Source organism: Medicago sativa, chromosome 8 (genome assembly GCF_051527215.1).
Source record: "Medicago sativa cultivar Bolivia chromosome 8, Bolivia_mono, whole genome shotgun sequence".
Classification (NCBI taxonomy): domain Eukaryota; kingdom Viridiplantae; phylum Streptophyta; class Magnoliopsida; order Fabales; family Fabaceae; genus Medicago; species Medicago sativa.
Window position 1 is genome coordinate 88,977,138 of NC_140756.1, and position 25,277 is coordinate 89,002,414.

Consider the following 25,277-nt stretch of genomic DNA (forward strand, 5'->3'; position numbering starts at 1 on the left):
TCGGAGACAAAATGTTTTTTGGTAAGTAGTTTTTAATTAGAACCTGATAAAGTACTATTAAAGTCAAATCTCTCAAAAAAAAAAAAAGGGTATTAAAGTCAAAGAAATCTCAAAGAAATGAAGAAGGGTACTCCCTCCGTTTCAAAATGAGTGTCGCTTTAGCCAAAAAAAATTGTTTCAAAATGAATGTCGCTTTCAGTTTCCGATGCAATAATAACTTTTTCTTTTCAATTGTACCCTCCAATTAATACTCTGCACACTACTTCCAAAGTATTACTTTTAAAACTAACCAATAGTTAATAAGGATAATTTGGTAAAATAATCATTCTCTTTTTTTTAATCATTGCATTTCTTAATATGTGTGTAAACACCTAAAACGACACTCATTTTGAAACGGAGGGAGTAATAAATTAGGCACCGACGAAAAAGCATTGTAGTCAGCGCCCCTGTAAGTAACGGGAATCCAGACAGAATCACACTGTCCATTCCAATTACCAAACTCACTCTTTTCTTTCTTTTTCATTCCAACAATCTCGAATCGAACAAAAAATAGATAGATAGGGTTTTAGTAGTATTATCAATCACCATGGAAGATTTCAGATCCAAATCCTACGCTGATGGAAGGATGCAGCAAATTGAACCTTACTCTGCACCTTCTTCAAACGGAGGAGGCATGCAAGATCTACGTTGTTACAGCGCTTCTTATGCTTCCTCTGTTCATCCAACCCAAAACCAGATTGGTAACAACAACAACAACAACAACGATGTTAAGTTCAAGAAAGGTAAATCCACAAATGGGTCAACTTCAAAAAGTTGGAGCTTCAGTGATCCTGAATTGCAGAGGAAAAAAAGAGTTGCTAGTTACAAGGTTTATTCTGTTGAAGGTAAACTCAAAGGCTCTCTTAGGAAGAGTTTTAAGTGGATTAAAGATAGATGCAACAGAGTTGTTCATGGCTGGTAGTCTATTACTTGAAAATTGAAAATTGAAATTGAAATCAAACCCTAATTTTGTTATTTGGGGGTGTTTAATTTTGGTGCTGAGTCATCATCTGAATCGAAATTACAGTAACTGGGGTTTGTCATATTTATATATATGAATAATTAATTAATTATTTGTTTGCCTTGTTTATTTATTGATTAGTGTTTAAGGATCATTGGATTGTAGTAATTTGTAATATGGAAGAGAAATTTGTCATTCATGTGTTCTTCAATATGCACTTCATTTTTGTAAAGTAAAGAGTGTAACTAATAATCTTGCTTCTTGTTTAGTGCTTCAATGGAAAAGTCTACTAGTCTTAGACCTGTATTTTTTTTAATAATTATTTGTTCATTTTGTGCATGCATGTTGAATAATCACTATTTTATCCCTTCTTGTGAAAATTGATCAACTTTAATTTTTAGGCTTCTTTGTTGTAATTTTGTGCAACGGATATACTCGATCAAGTCTTGTGGAACCCAAATGCACGACAAACTCTCCCTAAAAAGTTCATATGATGGTTAGGTTAGGGAAACAGAATAGGATAAACTCTCTAGTACATCCTTTTACTTTTCTGCATGATTATAATGATAGGCTCAGCTCATGAAGAAACATTCGGATGCTCATAAGTAACATATATTATACAGTTCTTCTCAGAGATAGTTAGAATTCATGACCAAATTAGAATTCATAATTTGCGGTGTTTAAGCATTGGAGAATTTCTTATTTCTCTCTGAGGGGTCAATGAGATTTTACATTATGATTTGCTGATGAACTGGTTCAGTAACTGAAATTATAGGCGTTAACCATATTCTAGAATCTAGATAGCTTTCAGTTGTAAGAATGTGTCAGGAAGCCATCAGCCATCGCCTCAGTCATAACAAAAAATCAAAAGTTATAAAGTTTTAACTGAATTCCCCATTAAAGTCATATGACAGGAAGCCCATCTCACTCAGTCACCACAGAAAAATCTCTACTCCTACCTTATTTAACTGCCAACATACAAAACGGAGATGCTACCGTCAGCTTTACCATCTGACACATCTGGTTAAATTTCAACATGTTTCCTTGGTAGATAATATTAACAACTTTGAACACACTCCTATATATAAAGCCAAAGTTACCCTAATTTTTTTTCCTTTACATGGTCGCATATACCATATTGAGAGATTTTAACCTTTTTATTTGCACTTTTACTGTTTGATCTTCTACCGCTCATCTTCTACACTAGCTCTCTCGATGAAAATTGTCACCTTTTTGTTTCTATGGCATTTTTAATGCAGCTTACTCTCTTATTAAAAGATGTTGATCTCATCCAATCATCAACATTTTTTTGTGTGAACCACATATGATCTGCATGCAAATACGAAGACTAATCATCAAGCCCTGTGAAACACTAATGTGCTGCAAACTCTCTTAAAGTTTCGTATAGGATAAAAAATATCATTTGTCACTTAAATTTTATGATTGATGCACCAAAGGGATATGATAAATCAAACCTTTTCACAATCCTATCATGTTATGCCTTTATAATCTCGATCCTAAGTTTATGCTGAATGAGAAACTAATTCGATACGATTTGCAAATTGTTTAACTATCTTGCCCTCATTCATCATTCCCTCTCTCTTTCCCTCCATCCTCTATCAGCCACCATTAATGACGAAGGAACCATCAAAATGATTAGTTGATCCATACAATTCCCAACCACTCCGACAACAAGTTAGCACTTAGCACACAACAACTTTCCAGTCCCGTGTTTCTCCGTGTACTATTTTTGCTTCAATTTAATGGGACAGTCACCGTCAACCTCCGTTCTTCCACCAGACCTAACATGATTCCATTACGGTGATGGTGCTTTTGTTGTTTAATTATATTTAATTGAAAATTAAACATATGTAATTCATTACAATGGTAATTTTGTCATTTAATTATGATATATCATATCCCATCATTATGAGACTTGTATCTAATGTTTGATAGAATAAGTGATTATTGTACTCATCTCATATCTTGTCTCTATCCAGCTCCATGTAATATTATCTCTTTATCTTATCTTAACCATCAAATAAACCCTATGAGTTTTAACGATGGTGCATATTCCAACCATATCCAGGAAAGACAAGTGTCATTTCAACTAAACATTTTTGGGTTTCCAATCGTCGACTCCTTAGCAGCTTACATCTCTATTAATAATGGACGGAAAAAAGAGGCAATTTCTTGGGTATCCAATTGTTTGAGTTTAATGAGTATCTTCATAGAAATACATTAATGACATTTAATTTTTTTGGTACCTTTGCTTCCCCGTCTGTATATTGAGAAGATGGAAATGAAACAATGTACAAATTAATCAATCTTTGAAATTGAAAAGGAAAATGTTGATTAGAACTTTTTAATTAAGATGGGAAATCATGAATTGATCCTCGAGTATAAAAAAAATAGGAAAATGCTATTTATCTAGAAAAATAGCATCAAGAATTTTTCAAGAAACATGTGGCAAGTTTTAATTGCATGATTTATTTGTCCACTTCCTATTTTTCAGCCACACCTCCTTGAATTGTGGCAAATAGTGCATTGTGATTGGTTGCTTTTTATTCTTGAAGAATTCTTGATGTTTTTTTTCTAGAGATATAGCATTGCTCAAAAAAATAAAGGTCTTGTTAACGCATAATTTTAGGGCACATTTAAGCATTCTAAATTAAAAATATATTTCATAGAAAGATTAAATCCTTCAATTTCTAACGCATTGAATACATCAATTTTTATAAAAATTTACTTTTTAAAGTTCTTAAAGAGTGTTTGTAATGCTATTCCCAGAAATGTGGGATTGAAAATGCAACAATCCTAGTTTGTTTCAAGTTTTGAAAATTTATTCCCAGATTTTTTTTTTTATTTTAAGAATTTTATTTACACATGCTTGAAGGACAGAAATCTAACATTCTCATGGTAATAAAACTAAACTTCTATAACTTCTCACTACCACTCACGTTTATTTGCATTTTTATTTTTTTAATTATATAAATTTCTATAACAAATTCCTATAAAAAAATCTACATTTTTGACGAACACATGAGAAATATCATTCATGAAAATATAATTCTTGGAAATATCATTTTAAGGAATATAATTTCTTACCGTGAAACAAATACATCTAGTATAAAATGTTAGAAATTCTTATTTTTATTGCAATTTCAACTTTAGCAAGATTTTATCTGTTTCTAATTTTAGCAGGAGTAATCATTGTCATCCATTATTTGTGACTTGATTATATGGAATTATTTAAAAAGAAGTAATAATATTTCCAATGATGAAGTAGTGGGTTCAACAATAATGGGATGAAACCACAACTTTAGTGATATGATATGTAGTTAGAACTTCTTACTAGCTACATTTTGGGTTTCCTCCTAACAACCTTTCGTTTTTGTCATTCTTTTGAGACATGATGGTTGGAGTTTTGTAAAAGACAAGATGATTGAGCTGGATTCAGTGATACACACTGACATGATCATTATACGGACTTTTGTTTTTTTTTTTTTTTAATTTGTGTTGCAATTATTTTAGCATATGGTATCTTTTTATTTAGACATGTTTGGACTTTGGATATTATTATTTTTCTGATCTAAACCTGTTTATTTTGGTAATCATCAATCAACAACCAGCATCTTTCTGTTGGGTTTGTCTGATCTGTCTTGCAACTGTATCAATCAAAAATGTTTCTACCTTTGAGTGGTATAATCATTACTCCATCAATACTACTAGTATGTTAGAAAACACCTCATCATAATGTACAGATTAATTGGATTAATCACTACTTCATCAACATGATAAAAAGTTACAATGCTTTCTCCAAAGTTACAATGTGAAAATAAAATAGCTACTTTCTTCGTACGTCATAGATTCATCCCTATAGAAACTCTGATGCATTGTGTCTGGAGTAAACTCTTATACTCTTCTTGCTCTTGATAGTACTGCGTATAAACAGTATACATATACAATAATGTGCCTTTTTTTTTTTTTTGCTATTATGAAAACTAGAGAATATAAAACGCAATAGAACAAAAATTCGTGGTCATTTTCATTTTCTCTATAACAACTATATATCTTGGGGAATTTTTTAAGCACAAGCGCAAACACACCAACAAAAGAAGTAAAAAGAAACAAAAACAACCGACAACTTTTTTATTAGTGCAATTTTTACGGTGAAAACAATTGCAAACTCTCTCATGACATACAAACTACTCAAGTTGATTTGCTGAAGAAAACTCAAATTAACTCCTCATATTTATAATAACAGTTTACCTCTTTTTTATCTTCTCACTACTCGATTTAGGACTTAGGTAGATACCCAACTTGAAACAACAAAAGACTAGATTACAATTTACATGTCAACAAAAAAACACATTTATGCATTTTCAAAGTTAGATTCGAACTCAAGACTTCCACCAATACATGTCCCACTAACTTGACTCCCATTGACAACTTGTCAAACGCATCCTTAGATATCTCAAAGGCCACTCTTAGCTAGCACTCGGTCCTATCTCTAACAAAACTATCATAGACCTGTTGTAGCTTAGAGCTTCCACTGTAACTGCTCCAACTATAAATAGATTCACTCAACTTGTAATTGGTAACTGGGATTAATTCATTAATACAAAATCAGTTCAACAATGTAGCTTTCTCTTAGAATCTCTCATTTTCATTCTCTTAGTTTGGTTAAGTATCATAGATTCAAAAAATCTAATAAACCCAATAAAAAATGAGTTAAAAATAGTTAGAGAAGATTGCTTGTTTCAAAAAAAAAAAGTTAGAGAAGATTGCTAGTACTTTCTGCTTGCTTAATTGTACAATTCAGTTGAGGTATAAGGCAATAATTAGACTCAACGATGCAAACAAAGTTCAAGACAACAGCTAAATGTCATTTGATAGCCCTATAGTGTAGGAAAGTCTTGTTGTATAACCTCACTCTTGACAACAGTTATTGAATTGCATTAATTTTTTCTCATAATAATTCTTTCATGGTTTGATTAAGTATAGATTCAGCAAATCTAATATACCCAATAAAAAAAATGTGTTAAAAAATAGTTAGAGAATATTGTTAGTACTTTCTGTTTGATAATTCTACAACTCAGTGTCCCCGCGAGCTTAGCTCAGTTGGTAGGGACAATGCATAATATATGCAAGGTCTGGGGTTCAAACCCCGGCCACCACAAAAAAAAAAATCTACAACTCAGTTGAGGTATAAGGCAGCAATTTAGACTCAATTGCCCTATAGTGTAGACAAGTCTTGTTAAATAACCTCACTCTTAATATATTAAATTTTTTGAACATTTTCTGTTATTTTTTTTTATCATGCTAGTTATTTAATTGCATTAATTTTTTCTCTTATCAAAATACTCATAATTATTGCACAGATTTTTTTTAATAAATAAAAACTATAATAGTTTGAAAAATTATTCTAAAAGTTAAACTTCAAAAAAAATAGTATAAATTGTAAAAAATCTAATACAACTTTCTTAATTCACATCGTCTCATACTTACAGAGTTTGGAGACGAACGTAGTGAAATAAATTTCGATCAAGATGAACACATCTGTCAATCTAGTTTAACGGCAACCTATTCCCATATTGAAATAAAATGTCGTACAAGATTACTATGGAAGATAACTGGAAGAAAGCTGAAGAGATAATATGATTTCAGCTTGATAGCAACCACACAAGGTAAAACATTCCAAGTTTCTAATACCAGAATAATTTCCAGACACTTGCATGGTGGAAACTAAAGGAATCTTATCCAACAAGAGTAAAATTTCAATGGCTAATTACATTTGATAATTTTGACCTTTGTGGTCCTGTGAAGTGTAAACATCAGGTAAACCAATACAGTAACATACAGGAAAATATGTTAAAAACTTCGGTGTTCCGGCCAGAAGTGAACTGCCAATTAAATCTGAACTTTACAGCAAAGCACAATCACCCATTTTGAGTGGATGAGTTAATAATACAAACCTGGAAATTCAAGTTCGGATCCAAATTTTCTCACAGCTCAACTTCACAACATAAGCAACTTTTGCTTTTGCGGAGGCTATCAACTCACAGTCACAAGATGAGAACATGAAAAATTAATAATGGGTTCTCTCATCATTTTCTAACTGCAAACCGTCCATGCCCCTAAGGGCACTTTCATAGTTAGTGGCTTGAGAAGCATTTCTCCCAGACCGTGCTACTCTCTGGGGATCAGAAGATCCGATTGGTGAACTTCTTTGACCGCTCAAAATTCTATGTGCTGCTGCTCCAGGGCTAGCCTCAGCAGTGCGTGTACGAACATCTGACTCAGCACCAACAAATGCATCACGACTACTAGAAACAGCAACTCGCCTAGATGATCCACTTGATTGACCCAAGACATTGGAACTTGATAACTGCATGATCACATATGAGGCAATTATTGCATTTACAAAGGCAAAAGCTAATGATGTGCACATGAAAATCAGACATGCAATTAAATTCAGATTCATCTTATAAATTCACAACAAAGATCTGAGTGGAAAAGGAACTATACAAAATATGCACTCTAAGACTTTGTTTGAGAGTTTGGAGGGGAGGGGAAGGGAAGGCTTTAGAGGGTTAGAAATATAGGGGAAAATGGTAAACCCTCCAAAACCCCTCAAAACCCTCCTCCAATACAATTTTTGAGTTCCCCCAAATGAGGAGAATTTTGTATTATGAAGAAAAATGAACCCCCAAAGCCTTTCCCTCACAATGTCATCTATTTCTTCCACTTGCTCCTTCCTTTTTTTCCAAACCCCTCCCCTCCCTTCCTCTCCAAACTTGCAAACAAAGCCTAAGGCTTTGGAGAAAGAGGGGGAGAGGGAGCTTTGCAGAAATGATAGTCCCCATCTAACCACCTTGCACGAGGGGTTATTTTTCTCCATAATAAAACTTAGGTTTAATAATCTACAGGTCCCTAAACTATTTACGAATTTTTTAATAGGTCCCTAAATTTTAAAAAAATGTGTAATCTGATCCCTAAACTATTTATAACTTTCAATTAGTTCCGTTAAACTTTTGATAGTCTCCGGTTAATCAACGCTGACAAGGACAGTGACATGTCAACCAATTTTACACATCATCTTTCACCTAATATCCACATCATCATATTTTTATTTATTACTTACAAAATTAAATCATATTCCAGTTTTTCATTAAAATGTCATGTGATACCCATTCCCATTTTCCAATTCAAATTGAGAACGATCGTGTATGTATAAAAATTCAAAATTGAGGACAAATAAAACTCCATTATAGTCAACAACACCACTCAAGCTTCTCCATCACAAGTAATTGAGAGATACAAGAACATCCTTCAACCCCAAAAATCAGAAACACTGCTCTTCTTTTTTCCGTCCCAAACACAATAGTGTGGGTCAGTACACAGACACATCAATGGTGCCACAAAAAGATCCTATTTTTCCCCTATATATTATCACCTACCCCTTTTAATTGAATACTCATTTTACTCAATTTCCCTCATTGTTCAAAAACATGCTTAATCAGAAACCTAAATATTAATGCAAAAACAATTATCAATGCATTGCCTTTTCATGTCACATAAAGATTTCAAGATGAGATTTTCATATACGTATTTCTCCATTTTCCAATTTTGGTTTTTATTGACTATGGTTTTTGTTTCAATTACGCCCTTAATGATTATTTATCATTTCAGCCATTGTTACACTTTATCATGCTCTGGGTTTTCCAAATTGCCGAGGCTGAAATCAGAAAAGCACTCACGTGACGATGTAACTTTTTAATGAAAAATTGAAATATGATTTAATTTTGTAAATAATAAATAAAAATATAATGATGTGGATATTAGGTGGAAGATGATGTGTAAAATTGGTTGGCATGTAACCACCCTCGTCAGTGTTGAGTGTTGACTAACGGAAGGACCTAATTGAAAATTATAAATTAGTTCAGGGACCTGATTACACATTTTTTCAGTTGAGACCATTTAAAAATTCTCAAATAGTTCAGGGACCTGAAGATTAATCAAACCAAAAACTTAAATCTTCATATAGGGGGGTTACTCAATAATTTGATCCGGGGAGGGTTTTAGAGGGCTTTGGCAAATGCTACAAATCACTTTCCTCTTTATAATACTCTCAAACAAAGAAAAATATCAATCATAAGCATTCTTCTCTCCCTCCTCTTTAACAATTTTCTCCCAAAAAAGATGAGAAATCCCTCTCTCCCTTTCCATTTCCCAACACACCCTTTTCCTCCTAACTCCCAAATAAAGCCAAAAAGGTTCGGCAAAACATCTGCAATACCAGCGTAATATATGGTGACTGATTTCTGTTAATGAGAAACTTACAGTATTCAAAATGGGTCCCGACATTCTGCGCCTAGAGGAATCCACCGAAACCAAACCAGGGGGTTGCCCTTCTGCTCCTGTAAGAGACAGAACATTAAATATATCCAGCTAAGATGTTAAGTAGATATCATTTAAACTTGGGTGAAGAAGTTCAATAGACGTGTCATTGCAAAACCTACTTCAATGGGTAGTTGAAAAATACTGAATAAAATTACAATAATAGAAAGTTATAAAGCCAGTGGTTTTGGTAGAATGAAAAAGGAAAAAAAAAATCATACACTTCCTAATTTTAGGGTCTTAATTTTAGGGCAAGGAGATAGGGACTTAGTTCAGTGCACGAAAAGTCTCCGAGCTCAAAATCACATGCAGGGCTCACATTTCCTCACCCCAAGCAACTTGTTAACTGCAAGATCCTTCCTAACTACGTTTGACCAAGCCCTTTAGGTTCCACTTCAAAATTAAATTCACTGAACTACAATGTTAGCCGACCCCACTTAGTGGGATAAGGCTTGGTTGTTGTTGTTGTTGAACTAAAATGTGATAAATGAACATACAAATAAAAATATTGAAGGCCTGTTACACTTATGGGAGATCTTAAAGTACCTGTATGTCTATCAGCACTGGTAACAGCAGGTGGCATTGCAGAACTGGTTCCAGCACCAGGAACCTAAACAAAGGTGATCATTTATGAGTTTCATCCATTGCAGATGACATGGTAATCACAACTGGGGAAGAAAAAGAAAGAATAACACTTACAATTCCCCGTGCTGGAGGTGTAGCAAGCTGTGATTGCTGATACTTCAAGATGGTCCAGTCAAACACATAATCAAACTGGAATCCTGTTAAAGTGTCAATTTAATAATATAAGCAAATTTAAACAAAGATCAACATAAGACATAAAAGCAAAGTTTAAGAGAAAGTACATAATTAATAAGCGTGAGAAATGAGGAAAAAGTTATCCTTTCTATATGATAAAAATTTCAAACCTTCACGGATAAACAGGTCGCGGAATATCCTTTTGAGATAAGCATAATCTGGCTTATCATCAAACCTTAATGAGCGACAGTAATGGAAGTATGATGCAAATTCGGTTGGATAACCCCGACATAAGGCCTGGAGTAAGGAGCAAATTCTTAGTGTAGGTCGGGAAGGAGTAGATAACATAAGCACTAAAGACCGATTACAACATTCAATTTAACTTACTTCAATCGATGTAGAAACCTTTTTTTCACTGATTTTCTCATACTTCTGTTTCTTGGTTCCTGCTTTAAGTCCCTGCCAAGGAAGACTACAAAAAGAACATGAATCAGATAAAGTACATAGTGCTGGAAGACACCAAAGTAAAGGTCGACAGTAATAATTACCTCCCTCTCAGGAAGTACATCAAAACATAACCAAGAGACTCTAAATCATCTCTTCGACTTTGTTCTGTGCACCAAAATCACCAGAGAATTAGAAGCAGTATTCGATAACAAAATTTAACCATTCAAAATACAAGTTCAATGAAGGATCGCGAACTAACACATACCAATGCCAAGGTGAGTATTCATGCTAGCGTATCTTGCAGTTCCGGTCAAATTTTTATTTTCCCTGCAGTGTTGATGATTGAATAGATTACACAGATCACCCCAAAAAAAGAACTTACAAATAGTAACAGCAAGGTCTACCCTTTCAAAATGAATTGCTGAAATATTGATGATATTGCGGACAAGAATCATAACCTGACCCTAGTAGAATCTAGAAACAAGAAACTAAGGTGAAAGGAAGCGTTAAGACAGTGTGCATATAACACTTCCTACCACCAAGGCCCCAACCATCAGCTTAATAAACTACTCCCTCCGTCCCAATTTATAAGCAAAAAATACAAATTCACACTTATTAAGAAAACTAAAACATAGTAATTTGAGTTATAGTTTTTTGTGTTCTTGGAATAAGTTTCATAAAAAGATGTAAAAACAATTCTTATTGGATAATGATTATGGAGAAAATAAAAATGAGAACAAATTCAATGCAATTTGCATTTAATTTTACTTTGGAAAAGATGATTTTTTTGGAAAAACAAAATAATAGCATAAAAGTTGGTCTTTTTTGCTTATATTTTAGAACAAAGAAAATGAGATTTTTTTGCTTATAATTCGGGACGGAGGGAGTATGTCTTACAAATTCAAACAATGGTACCGGTGTAAAATGAGAAGTTGATAACAAATATAGATGGTGTCGGGAAGAATAAGGTCACAATGCAATGCAAGCATAAAATTCAAGTTTTCTTTTAACTGGAAGGATTTTCTAGCGGGATGCAGGAAAATAGGAGAAGAATCATAGTTTCAAGAAATGCCATGCATTGAATTTCTACTATCAGGAATATATTATTTAGGATATTCTAGAACTAGAATTCCACAGAGTATTCTTTTGGGCAACATGTTTATAATGAAGTGTTGCCTCCTTACTCACAATTTACGAGTTAGGAATCCTGGTCTAAGCAGACAGAATGGCTAATACCAATTATATACAACTAGTACAAGTTATTGTTTTATTATTTATAGGTCCGCTTTGGCCGCTTTCCACTTCTGACATGCGCCGACGCAGCCTGACATGCGCCGACGCAGCCTGACACGCGCCGACGCGGCCTGGTGCGGTGGTCCTGATTTTTCCGCTCCGCTATAGCAGCCGGCGCGGCTGCTATTGACAACAGAGATGTCAGGGATAGGAACATAGGAGCCCTCGGGGAAAATATGAAATCATGATCAAGTTAACAATCAAATTTAGAGTGTACTGTTTTGAGGTGGGTTAACAAGAATTTATGTTACAAGACTTGCAAGTAAATATTTGTCTCTAATCCCACCACATCCTTCAGTTTTTCTTTCGTTATTAACAAGAATTTATGTTACAAGACTTGCAAGTAAATTACTGTGCACAGTCATACGGTGATTCTATATCCGTTTATCTTTCATTATTAACCAAACACTGCAAGGAGTTAAGCAAGTTAAATTCTATTATTGGTAAGACTATTAACCATTGAAATCTATTCAAATTTGGATAAATTTATCTCAACAACCAAGCCTTATACGTGGGGTCAGCTACATGGATCAAATTACGCCATAATGTTCTATCATAAACCATATTTTGGTCCAACTCATTAATCTCCAAATCTTTCCTAATAGTTTCAACTTGTTTCTATATGTATGTCATTGCCACATTTAACCCCAGTCCTTGTCAAATTCCCAATATAGCAGCAGCCCAGATATCACAAATTCTATATAGAATACAGCGTGTGGAATCATTGATAGACTGGCATTCGGATCTTTGTCATACTAGAGTGAATGGCCAGAAAGAAACATAAAAACGTAAACATGTTGGATTAATTAATTAATTAATCAATTATGGATTGACAATCATCAATTATTATAAGTTAATCTTATAATATAAATTATGATCTATTGTGTTAAACACTAATTAGTTGATGAATATGTGTGATTGGGCTATTGTTTCTAAATGGACCGTGATGGGTTGGACCATTTAGCTAAGCCCAATGAGAGGTCCCTGCCCTCAGCCGTTTAGCTATTTAAACGTCATCCCATCAGACAGTTAATTATTGTGAATGTCATGGTGAAAACCTAGAGCTATACGGAATGAGGGTAGTTATCCCTCTCATAGTTGTCGGCGTTGTCTACGTTTATCCTTCATCAACCTAATTCAAAGGTACACAATTTCTTGTTCCTTCTTTTGTCACTGATGATATGCTATAATTTGTATCTAGTGATCTGGCTAAACATTAAAACTTTCATCAATTGGTATCAGAGCCTAATAGATACATGTTATAGCTGTTATCATACTTTATTCTTGTTGTCGAATCATGCTGCTACTCTCGTTGGATCAAATTTTAATATATTAAAATCTTGTGTAAAAGTTTGATTTAGGCTGTTGGATTACCTTGTTGTTGTTTGCAAATTCTAATATTTAAATAACAGCACCGCAAGATCACAATGTTATTGTTGCCTGATTTAATTATTGAATAATATATTCATAAACATAAACCAATCTTGGTTTGCGATCAAGGTTTTGAACAACAGCGATTTCTAATCTGATAGTTTTTTTTTGCTAGATAATTCATGAAACTGATTTAGGGTTTTCTTATTGTTGTTCACAACGATTCAATATCCAAATTTTCGACATGTCTCACCGCCTAAATCATGAGAATTCAAGGTTTCTTATTGTGGATTTTCGAAAACCCAAAAATTCCTTGATCAACAATTTCTTTCAAATTGATCGATTGATTCTAAAAAAAATTCGTAGGGCTTCTCTGTATCGAAGGAAAACAACAATCTTCCCTTTAAAAATTGTTGATTTTTTGTTGTCTATCATGCCAAATAAAATCGGGTCAAGTCACGGGTCGTACCGACCCAAATTTAGCCCAACCGGGCGAAGAAGACCTAGTGCGTGATAACACGCGCGCGTTGCTCTAAAAGTTCCATTTTATTTTATGCCAAATAATAATATTATTACTATATTCTCATTGTTTTGGTATAATTTTGGAATTTTTTTTGATATTGTAGACATTTTATGCATTATTTTTTTTTTTTTAGGGAAGATATTTTATGCATTATTATCAGGGGATAAATTGTTTTCTAAATTATCATATTTTCTTGTGTGAAGATTCCTTATTCTTTTTGACATTTATGGAAAATCTCATTCTCCCTAATTTGAGATTAATGTGTCAACGAGAAATTTTTCATCCCCAATTAATTAGTAAATATTATATTATTTTGGGATATAAATATAATTTATCTTGTACCCAAAATATTCGGAAGATTTGATTTATTTTATACCCTTAAAATTTGGGATTTAAATTACTTTTGAAATCTCTAAATATTTGATGCAAATTGATTTGAGTATCATATACTCTTTTAAGTCATATATTCATTAGATTTGAGTCTATAATATCCTATGAGAAAATATTTTTTATGGTAATAACACTTATGTGAATTAGTTTTAAAGTGTTATGATTGTGAAAATTCTTAGACTCAGACTTATATTCTTGCATCAAATATTCTATATTAATATATATTTTGAGATTTGTTGATACCCTCAAAATTATTTGTCTTGTCAAGAATAACTTGACTATTATACTATATATATTCTTGATTTGTGGGTTTCAAAATTTTGTCAAATCTTAAAAGGATCGTTGAGAATAATTTCTCTTTAAATCATATATTCCCAATATTTGAGCCTAAACTATTTTGAAAACTCTCTCTTATATTAGTAACACTGACTATCTAATCAATTAAAATGTTACTATTGTGAATTTATAGAAGGCTCAAATTTTATTAATTTTTAATGCCAAGTATAATTAATTTAAATTTTTCGATTTTAAATATTCTTGGCATTATAAATATTCTAATATAAGATATTCTTGAATTCATATTGTCTTAGCATAAAGATCCAAAGTTCACTAATTGATCATTCTTTTGGCGACATATTTAAACTAAGACACTTGTCTTTGATTCTTGTCACAAATTGTTTTGAAGGGTCCTCATAATATTTTGTTCTCAAAATGAGTATAATGAGTTGTATATTATATATGTCATTTATATAGTTTGAATCTAAAATTGACATATTTCTCTTTAATATACATTATGCTTTGTACTATACTCTCTAATCTAGACCCGTAGTTTATTACTCTAAATTTTGTGTCAAACACCATTAACTATCTAATTATGTGTCTTGTCGCAATTAAATATTTGAATCACAATAATATTAAACTATATATTTTATATATAGTGAATAATGCATTGTTGTATTTTTTATGCTAAAATTCTAATTATGAATTAAAATTTGTACGCCTCTTTGTTGTTTATCCGTTAACTATTATCAAAACAACTTATTAAGAATTGAGGCAATTTTTAAAATAAGTATCATCCTTACATCTAAATTCTTATATAAATCATATTGATTTATAATTAGAGTCTCACAAATGTTTATTTATAATTGCTTATTCTCTATTGAGGAATATTTTGAGATGACTACATTATAAGATATTCTCGTTAAGTCATCAACAGTCATTGGCTCTAAATATAAGGATGAATGTCACACTCTCCGAGGTATGTTGTGATTTAATTATTTTATCCTCTTGTGACTTATTGCATATATGAAGAAATTTAGTCTTTCTTCTCTTTTGTTGTGCAATTATGATATCCTATATAGAAGTGAAATCCTATTTTCTTACTATAATGCTCCATTTTGTATTTGTGTTTTTTTTCTAATTTATAGTGGGAGTATTGAAAAATTTTATTCTAAGAGTTCTTTTCTGGATAAATTAGAAAACTATTTGACACACTTCTATTCCAAATAACAACTTTTGTTATTATACTACTTCATATAATAGAAATTCTAAAGTCATATTCATGATGTGCTATTTTAAAATATTGTTAAGCACATTTTTCTATCATTTGAATATGAACGAAGATGAGTAAATTAAGTACAATTGTTTATGCATGATATTATTGTATCATATTCTCTTAAGCATAAACATTATTTATTTGTATAATTGTAATCTCACCTATCGTGAATACAATTATGCGAATTTTGTTAAACAGATTAGCATTATATTGGTAACAGTCATACCCCATCGGTGTGTTGTTATTATATAGTTGTTATTATTCAATGTACCTAAAATGTTTATACTTATGTCAATTATAATAGAATACTCTATCAAGGTTTAAATTTTGTAAGACATAAGAATTGTACATTGTGATGATATAGTTCTTACTTATTATACTTAAGATCCTTGAATGGGATTAATATAAGTAAGTTACTTTGTTAAAAGACATGTAGAAAATTGTATAAATTTTGCAATCCAATATTATTATATTTTGAATTAAATTTCTAACTATATGTGATTTTATATATATTTAAATATTTTGGATTGCTACTATCCCTTTGTTATGTGAGTGACGTACCCTATCGGTGTGACGTTACTTAACATATCATTTTGTGATAGAGAAATAGTTGAATATTTTATTTAAAATATTTTCTAACTTTTAATTCAACTATCATGATTAGTTCTCTATCAAGTGGGAGAATCATTGCTATGTATTGTGTAACGTGATGGACATACCCTATCAGTATGACATTACTTAACATAATCATCCTTTTGTGGGTAAGATAGTTTAACTATCATTCTCCACCAAGTGGAGAAAATATCATTCTTCAACAAGTGAGAAAAATTCTACATGTCAACTAACTATATCTCATAAACAAATATATTTATTTGTTTCATATTTTTAGATATGAAATTATTGTAGAGACTTATATTGAGGATATTAATTATGCTATTGCTATTCTTTAATACTTATGGAATCTTATGACTATTTTCTCTTATATCCTCAATAATAATAAAATATAAGTCTTGTGTATTTCCGCTGCTTGTAACCTAATGTTTTTTTTCTCAAATGTGTGTAAGTATAATTGTAGCATTTGAGTTTTGAGTGAGTTACTAAAATTGTGAATAGAGTCTTATATCCCATTTTATAATAATAAGAGACTTATCTCACCTATATGATGATAATTTTTTTTTTTTATATATATTATCATATTCTGTCATATAGAGGTTACTATATTTATAAAATTCTTTGGAATTTTAATTGTGAAAAAGGAGATTTTGTGTTATAAATTTCTTAAATGAAAATTTACATTCTCCTTAATTATAAATGCAGAATATGTGGTTAACTACGAAACCCAATTCTTGATGATATCTGCCATTGATAAAATATGTATTTGAGAGATTTTATATTATCCTTGAGTTACCACTTGTGTTAATAATTCTGCTATGCTTATGTGCAAAATATGTGGTTGAGTTCATGAAACTCTGTTAGTTAAAATTATATAACCACTTATGTTAATAATTTTGCACTATCAATTAAGTATCCCACTGTTGAATATTACATTATTATAATATTTTTATATCAGTGATCACTAATGGGAATCTCACTTACTCTTGTTTATATATATATGTGGGATCAGTGGGAGTGTGTACACAACATTATATATTATGAGCTCAAATGAGAAATCTCACTCTTGTTTATATATATGTGAGATCAAGAGAAATGTGTACACAATATTATTCTCGTTATCGCCATATACTCTTGTGCACACTATAAAATATGGCATAGCTTATGAGACTTTAAACTTTAGTCTCATTCTATTATATATAGATATATATATTAAAATTCTATCAATCTCAATGAGCATCATAATTGGATGCTTAAGTCAATTTTGTTAGAATATGCACAATAACTTCTTGGCATGCAAATATACATTGTGCTTCTGTTTTACCAACATTCCACATTTTTTGAGGTCATAAATAGTAAGTACAACGTATAATATCAATACTCCTATCGAGTATGATATTGTGTTCTTGTGGTACTTATAATTTGAGATAATCATAAATGTTCTTTTTGTTAACGACATTCTAGTGGCCACATTAATCCACATCTTTTTCTTTAAACTAAGTGTCTATGTTAATCCAATTTGGGGATTATTGAATTTCCTATTTTGCTTTTATGGATTTTCATAGTCACATTTTTTGTAAAACTTGGATTAATTGAATGTCGTAGAACTTTTATTGATTTTGACTATATGTAATTACACTCTTAATAGGCTATCCCTATAAGTAATTACTATTCGTGTACCTAGGTGGATATAGGACTTCTGTAATATTGAAAACTCATTGGTAGAACCACTAACCACAGACTTATATATATGAGTATTGTAACTCATAATGATTTGATCAAGTCTATGTTATTTTGGGTTAGTGGGAGTTTGTTATAGCATTTTTAAAATGCTTGGGTCATTCTTTAATGACACATTCTTTTTTTAATTCAAATGTGTCACTATAAATTCATCATTTGTTAGAAAAATTGAGTCTTTAATATGTATGATTTGTTTTCCCTATCGGATTCAATTTCAACAGCATTAAAGCTTACTTCTCGTTTGAATGATTAGTGCTTTGACCATAAATAAAAGTTTTAAAATGAATTTTATATTCTTTAGTGATTGAGTATTGTCATCCAAGTGGGAGACTGTTGGATTAATTAATTAATTAATCAATTATGGATTGACAATCATCAATTATTATAAGTTAATCTTATAATATAAATTATGATCTATTGTGTTAAACACTAATTAGTTGATGAATATGTGTGATTGGGCTATTGTTTCTAAATGGACCGTGATGGGTTGGACCATTTAGCTAAGCCCAATGAGAGGTCCCTGCCCTCAGCCGTTTAGCTATTTAAACGTCATCCCATCAGACAGTTAATTATTGTGAATGTCATGGTGAAAACCTAGAGCTATACGGAATGAGGGTAGTTATCCCTCTCATAGTTGTCGGCGTTGTCTACGTTTATCCTTCATCAACCTAATTCAAAGGTACACAATTTCTTGTTCCTTCTTTTGTCACTGATGATATGCTATAATTTGTATCTAGTGATCTGGCTAAACATTAAAACTTTCATCAAAACATTATTTGTATGCATATTTATTTGGTATTACATTCCCAATAAAACTATAATAGTGCATCCTCCCTAGTCGTTATTTTTCCCACATATGACAACAGTGTGATATGTGTGATATGATAACTTGTTGTAACTTACAACTGCCATTGGATAAACGTGAATCCTAATAGGCTATGATACTTTTACTATGCTATCAGGAATGTAAAATAAGAATAACCAACATAAGCATCTCATTTAATGCACACCAACTAAATCTTTGTACCTGTAAGGAATGTGTTGATGGGTTGAACTATCTCTGTATTTCTTAGCCAGACCAAAATCAATAGCATAAACCTGCATGCACGTCGATATGCATTAAATTATCATATACAGAAAATTAAGTATCATAGATACAATACATAAAAAAAATGCCTTTTAACAAGATTGACTACCTGGTTCGCACGCCTTCCTAATCCCATTAGAAAATTATCCGGTTTGATATCTCGATGTAGAAATGATTTCGAATGAATGAACTCAACACGGTTGATCTGGCAAAAATAAATAGGGGAGTTCTTAAAAATTACTAAAAGAAAGGGTGGGGAAAATTTGATAGTTTGCAAAGTCAATCCGGGCCTACCATTTGATCAGCAAGCATAAGAACTGTTTTTAGTGATAACTTTCTACTACAAAAGTTAAATAGATCTTCAAGACTAGGTCCAAGCAGATCCATCACTAAAACATTGTAATCTCCCTCTACTCCAAACCATCTAACATTTGGAATTCCAGCTGTCAAAATCAAACTTGAGTTAGAACTGACGATAAATCCTTATGGTCCTTGAAGAAAGCACAAAAGAAAAGGCTAAGACAATGAATATGGAAATAGTCATTACTTCCTCCCTGGAGAATTCTGTACAACTTGGACTCGTACAGCAGCTGAGGATGCTTAGTCTTGACATTTTCCTTATGAAAAGCACAGGAAGAAACAAAACAAATGAAAAATAAGCTCCAGTGCACTTAAAAATATCAATAATCAAGAGCTAAATTAAGAAAAAATCCACAAAAAACCAATCCTCATAATGTTAAGTCATAATTGTATGCCATTTCACCCAATTCCCATTAAAACCCCCAACCAAAGATATTATTCATCACAATCATGAATTGAGGGGGACACCGGTATTTTTCCGAGGAGTGAGTGGAATGGATTCAATTGAATAAACAAAGTAGGTTTCATGTTTTGACCCGACGCTAATCTTTTGAGCAAACTGATTTATCATCATTGCTCTACATCCATGAGACAGTGTAGCAGCTCAGCTTTTTAACATTGCACATGATCCATACAACTTATGGGTAACATTCTATCCTTTGCACAGTTATAAGTGCATCAACAATTCCCTCTAACACACTAGCCTATTATTTCAAAGCATGGTTTCTAAAATGGTCAAAATGTTTTTCACAGACATCCTCTTAAAAAAGCACTTGAGCACCCTCCAAGGAAATAGGAAGCGAGAATAAGCTCAGTAAAGATACTTTTTTTTTGGGGGTAGATGGAGGAAATGGCAATAGCCAATAAAAACTCCACACAAGTGGAGGAGCCATGGCGTCCGACCTAGCAATTTCAGCATTTTTGCCGGTTGAGCTAGAACTTGTGGACGCCTGTTAAATATAGTTAACAGCTAGTATACAATATTATTACACCAATGTCATTAAGATTTAAGAATGGTAAATGAAAGAACTCAAAAAACCAAATTTGATATTATAAACCCTTGCATATAATTCAAAGCAGTGACTAATTTCACAAACAATCATCTCCCATAAACACACACAAAAAAAAGGGAAATTTTTTTACAGACTTGAAATAATAACAAGTTCATGAAAGAAAACAAAACTTACAAGCTTAATTGCAACCTCTTCGTTAGTTTGAATATTAGTACCTACACAATTAACAAAAATAATCAAAACATAACCAAATAATAAACATAGGAAAAAAATAATAATGATGATGAGAAGGAAAAAGAAAGAACCTAAGTAGATCTCCCCAAAGGAACCACTACCGATCTTCCTACCAAGGCGAAACTTATTCCCAACACGAGGTTCCATTCAAATTCAAAAAAAGCAATAATAAAATTTGGAACCCTAATCACAACAACTACAACCCTTAATTCAAAATTGGAAATATTAATTAAATGCTATACATACTATATTGTAACTGAAATACATTCATGATTATTGAAAGAAGAGCGTAACGGAAGAATATGAAAAAGGAAACGAAGAATGAAGAAAATTGATAGAGCGAGATCTAGGATAGGATAAGGATGAATAATAATTAAAGAGTAATTGTGTTTTATTATTGGTTAAAAAAAATTGAGGGTTAGGTTAAAACAACTTAATTAATTAATGAAAAAGAAAGCGTAAGAATAGATTTTGGATAATGGAGATGGTGTTTTTCTCTCTCTTAAATTATGATATGAAGTTAGATGATTGTGTTGTGTTTGTCGAAACTATTCATTCTTTCTTGCAACCGTCGGTTCTTTTTAATTTTTTTCCTTTGTCGGACTTCCAAACTCTGTCCACGCGTGTTCTGTACGAGTGGTGTTTACTTCTTTTGGTGTAGTGTATCTGGGTGGGAAACTACAATCTTCATGACTAGGCTGATATAGTCCTATAATTTGAGAGTAACCATATTTGTATGAGTAATGATATTTTGACATTCATTTGATGACAACTTTATTGACAACCTTGTTTTTCTCAGGTCAAAAACAATGGAGAAAGAAAAAGGAAGAGAGAGGATAACAACATCATGTGAGTATGAGAGAAAAAGTTGTCCAAAAGTTGTCAAAAAGTGGTTGTCAAAATATTATTTTTCTATTTGTATTTTATGACAAATTTTGGAACAATCTTTTTCTTCTGGTATCTTTTTATTGCTAAAAAACAAGAGAATAAGAATAAGAATACAATCTCAGCACCAATTCCATGTTCGGCGCAATTATGAATACTTGCAAAGTTTCACTTATGAATCGTCAAAACTTTAAGATAAGTTTCATTAAGAGACAAGCAAATAATGTTGCCCACTTGTTAGCTAGGGCGTCATTATCTTATGTTAGTTCCCATGTTCATTATTATATGTCATCTTGTATTAAAACTACTGTTATGAATTATGAATGAAATGAGTTAAGTTTGTTTATGTCAAAAAAAGAATACAATTAAAGTTTATGATAAAATTGTTTAAATGTTGTTTTTAAATGGTTCTACACATATTATTAATCAATAGTATATATATAAAGTAAGGTTTTTTATGCCACATGTCACTTCCACATTCATTCTCAATATTTTTATTATTTTTTCTATTTTTAAAAACCAATATTTTATTTAACAAAAATCGGGTTTTCGGGTTACTTGATCGGATTGCTCCGAAACATCCCCAGAAAATCAGAAAAAATTCAAGGACCATGACTCCCGTAGAAGGGACTTCTTACGGGACTCCGCCCCTCAAAATCCAAAATTCCATGTTTAGACCCATTTTTCATTTTTATTAATTTTTCATATTCTCAGAAAAATCCGAAAAAATTTCCATTAGTTTTATTTGATTTTTAGAATTTTTTGGTACTATTTTTTAGATTTTTATGATTTTATTTGACAAGTTTTTAGCATTTTTTACTTAGTTTTTTGTTGTTTTTAAAAGGAAAACTCAAAACTATTGAAATGTGAGAGAGTCTGATGGCTGATTATACATAAGAATTGTCCGTATTATAAAATCCGAAATAGTAAACATGAATCCAAATTTTAAAATCCGGAATGCACAAAGGCATTTTTAGAAATTTTACGGGGCGCGGGAGAAGGCAATAGGGTGGGAAAGTAATAGTCCATGTTTAAAGGACCCAAAACTATTACCACTTGGACTAATTCATTATTGATTTTGTTACACTTTTTATTCTTACATTGGACATTCATCTCATCATTTATATTTATTTTTATTTTTTTTTGAAATATTTATATTTATTTTTATGATATTATTATAATTGTAAATTTAAATAAATTCAATCTAATATACTGACACGTGTATTCGTGCACACAAACTTATAAAACTTATTTAATATCTAACCCAGGCAACGCCGGGTCTCTAAACTAGTAGTATATATATAAAGTAAGATTTTTTATGCCACGTGGCACTTCCACGTCCATTCTCAATATTTTTATTATTTTTTCTATTTTTAAAAATCAATATTTTATTTAACATAAATATCTCAACAACATTTCGATTTTATCCACTCAATATTTTCTTTAAATTTTTATTGAATTTCTAATATTTTATGTACCAGAAATATCTCAACAAACTACAAATAACACTTTCAACAAAGTTTACATATATGATCTTATTTTATGATTAAAAGACTCCAATTTGTTTTATTTGTTTTTAAGAAAAGAAGCTTCAATTAGTTATTACTAATCTTTTAGCACTGTATCATTCAATTAGTTTTTATGTTTGAGGAAAAAAAAGGTTCGATTAGTTTTTATTTTTGATAAAAAAAAGGTTCGATTAGTTATTATGTTGTCTTTTAGCAACATATTCTAATGCAAATGTTACTATAAATTTTCGTTAATCTCATATTTACATATTTTGAGCACAAACAGAAACCCCAAACTTTCTTTTCATCTAACATTTTTCCTTCTTCGGGTTTGCCAAACACCAATTTTATTATTTCTCATACATATACTTTGATATATATATATATATATATATATTTCAACTACTTTCTTCCCTTTCAATCGATTTTTTCCTCTCATACGTATGGGTCACGAAACAAACTCATGACCACATGTTTAAAGGGACCCAAAACTCTTACCACTTGGACTAATTCATTATTCTTGCATTGGAAATTCATCTCAACATTTATATTTATTTTTAAGATATTATTATAATTGTAAATTTAAATAAATTCAATCTAATATACTTACACGTGTATATCTAATATCTAACCCGGGCAACACCGGGTCTCTAAACTAGTTTTTTATAATTTTAAACAATGTCGTGTGGCTTCCTATCATGATTCAAATGGTTAAACCTGATAATTAATAATAATAATAATTAAAACTTATTTAATATCTAATCCGGGCAACACCGGGTCTCTAAACTAGTTTTTTATAATTTTAATCAATGTTCGTGTGGCTTCCTATCATGATTCAAACGGTTAAACCTAATAATAATAATAATAATAATAATAATAATAATAATAATAATAATAATAATAATAATAATAGTTAAAGAGTAGTATTATGAACGCTCTTTTTCTACATTTTATCTAACATTAACATTTTCAATATAAGTTTTACAAGTATCGTATTGGTCTTCTTTATTCAAGAAAAACATATTATCTTCAACACATTACACAAGTATCGTCTTCTGATATTATTATTTTTCAGGAAAGAATAATTTATTGTTTCATCAATAATAAAGTTTGCAATACAATAAGGAAGAGAATAAAAAAAAACTCGTGTTAAACTGAAATACAAACACTAGCAAGATTAGCGACTTTATTAGCTTGCCTACAAATAAAATTAAACTATAACTACCATAGATCTACAAGTAGATATCAATGACCTTAGTTCATTATCAAAACTTAGAGAGTATTTATTTCATGAACTTAGAATACGCAAAAATCTGGACTAACATATCAACAAACGGTAGTGTAACTTGTAAATTAATGAATACCTCTATGATCTTTTGGAACTTATCATCTCGATTGTTTTTCTTCTGCGAATGAGGATAAGGTTCTCTAACATAGGGTGGTACACTTTGAGGCTAACACCAAAAAACGCTGACACCTTATAAAGTTGTATCGTTAGAAAATTACAATGACTCAACATGACTATTTGCGATACAAGACGGACTTTTCTCAAAACTATTAGCAACTCATTATTTTTTTGGTGGTGTATTAGCAACTCATTCTAAAATCATTTAATTTTTTGGTGGTGTATTTTTTTTGAAGGATTTTTTGGTGGTGCATTAGCAACTCATTCTAAAATCATTTAAAAACCTACAATAAAATGACAAAAAGACTTTATGAAACACTAAAATACATGATATGATGATGATTCTTCAATTTTTCCTTCTAAAACTCATCACTCTAACATGTAACAAAGAGTTTGTTGTTACTCGAGCTAAGTATTGGCTTCCATAGAAACATTCTTCCCTCAACACTCTTCTCAACATAGAAATTAACATATAGTTAATTACGATTCCCTCAGCAAAAAAAAAAAAATATAGTTAATTACGATCAAATTTCAATTTTATTTTATTATATTTCGTTTGGATTGTATATTTATTAAACGTGTTTTAAATTTACTCCATCAAAAGAGTAGTATAGTGCAATTAACACGAATTTATAAACACACTACTCCCTTATTAATAAAAGTTTCTCTTAATAAAAACACGTTACTCCATA

The 25,277-nt window shown here is 31.2% G+C and overlaps 2 protein-coding genes across 2 annotated transcripts; one reads left to right on the forward strand and one right to left on the reverse strand.

Moving 5' to 3' along the window:
- The first annotated feature begins 399 nt into the window (after positions 1–399).
- LOC146902986 (DUF3511 domain protein (DUF3511)) lies at positions 400–1,298 on the forward strand. Its single transcript, XM_085731469.1, has one exon. The coding sequence runs from the start codon at positions 587–589 to the stop codon at positions 959–961; it is 375 nt and encodes a 124-aa protein (XP_085587595.1). The 5' UTR covers positions 400–586; the 3' UTR covers positions 962–1,298.
- A 5,475-nt stretch (positions 1,299–6,773) lies between these two features.
- Positions 6,774–21,459, reverse strand: LOC146902987 (casein kinase 1-like protein 12). Its single transcript, XM_085731470.1, has 14 exons — positions 20,859–21,459; positions 20,728–20,768; positions 19,728–19,797; positions 19,475–19,623; positions 19,290–19,385; positions 19,121–19,191; positions 10,875–10,936; positions 10,711–10,774; positions 10,550–10,634; positions 10,333–10,459; positions 10,103–10,185; positions 9,950–10,013; positions 9,347–9,423; positions 6,774–7,391 (listed from the first exon to the last, which is right to left on the reverse strand). Exons 1-14 carry the CDS (start codon positions 20,932–20,934, stop codon positions 7,092–7,094), a joined length of 1,365 nt encoding a protein of 454 aa, XP_085587596.1. The 5' UTR covers positions 20,935–21,459; the 3' UTR covers positions 6,774–7,091.
- Between the last annotated feature and the right edge of the window lie 3,818 nt (positions 21,460–25,277).

Excerpts from the sequence above, each read along its gene's own strand:
- LOC146902986 (XM_085731469.1), top strand. The coding sequence starts at position 587 with ATGGAAGATTTCAGATCCAAATCCTACGCTGATGGAAGGATGCAGCAA.
- LOC146902987 (XM_085731470.1), bottom strand. The coding sequence starts at position 20,934 with ATGGAACCTCGTGTTGGGAATAAGTTTCGCCTTGGTAGGAAGATCGGT. Across the intron at positions 10,937-19,120 it reads CATCAACACATTCCTTACAG|GGAAAATAAAAATTTGACCG; the intron begins GTACAAAGATTT and ends TCAACACTGCAG. Across the intron at positions 10,014-10,102 it reads CACCTCCAGCACGGGGAATT|GTTCCTGGTGCTGGAACCAG; the intron begins GTAAGTGTTATT and ends ACCTTTGTTTAG.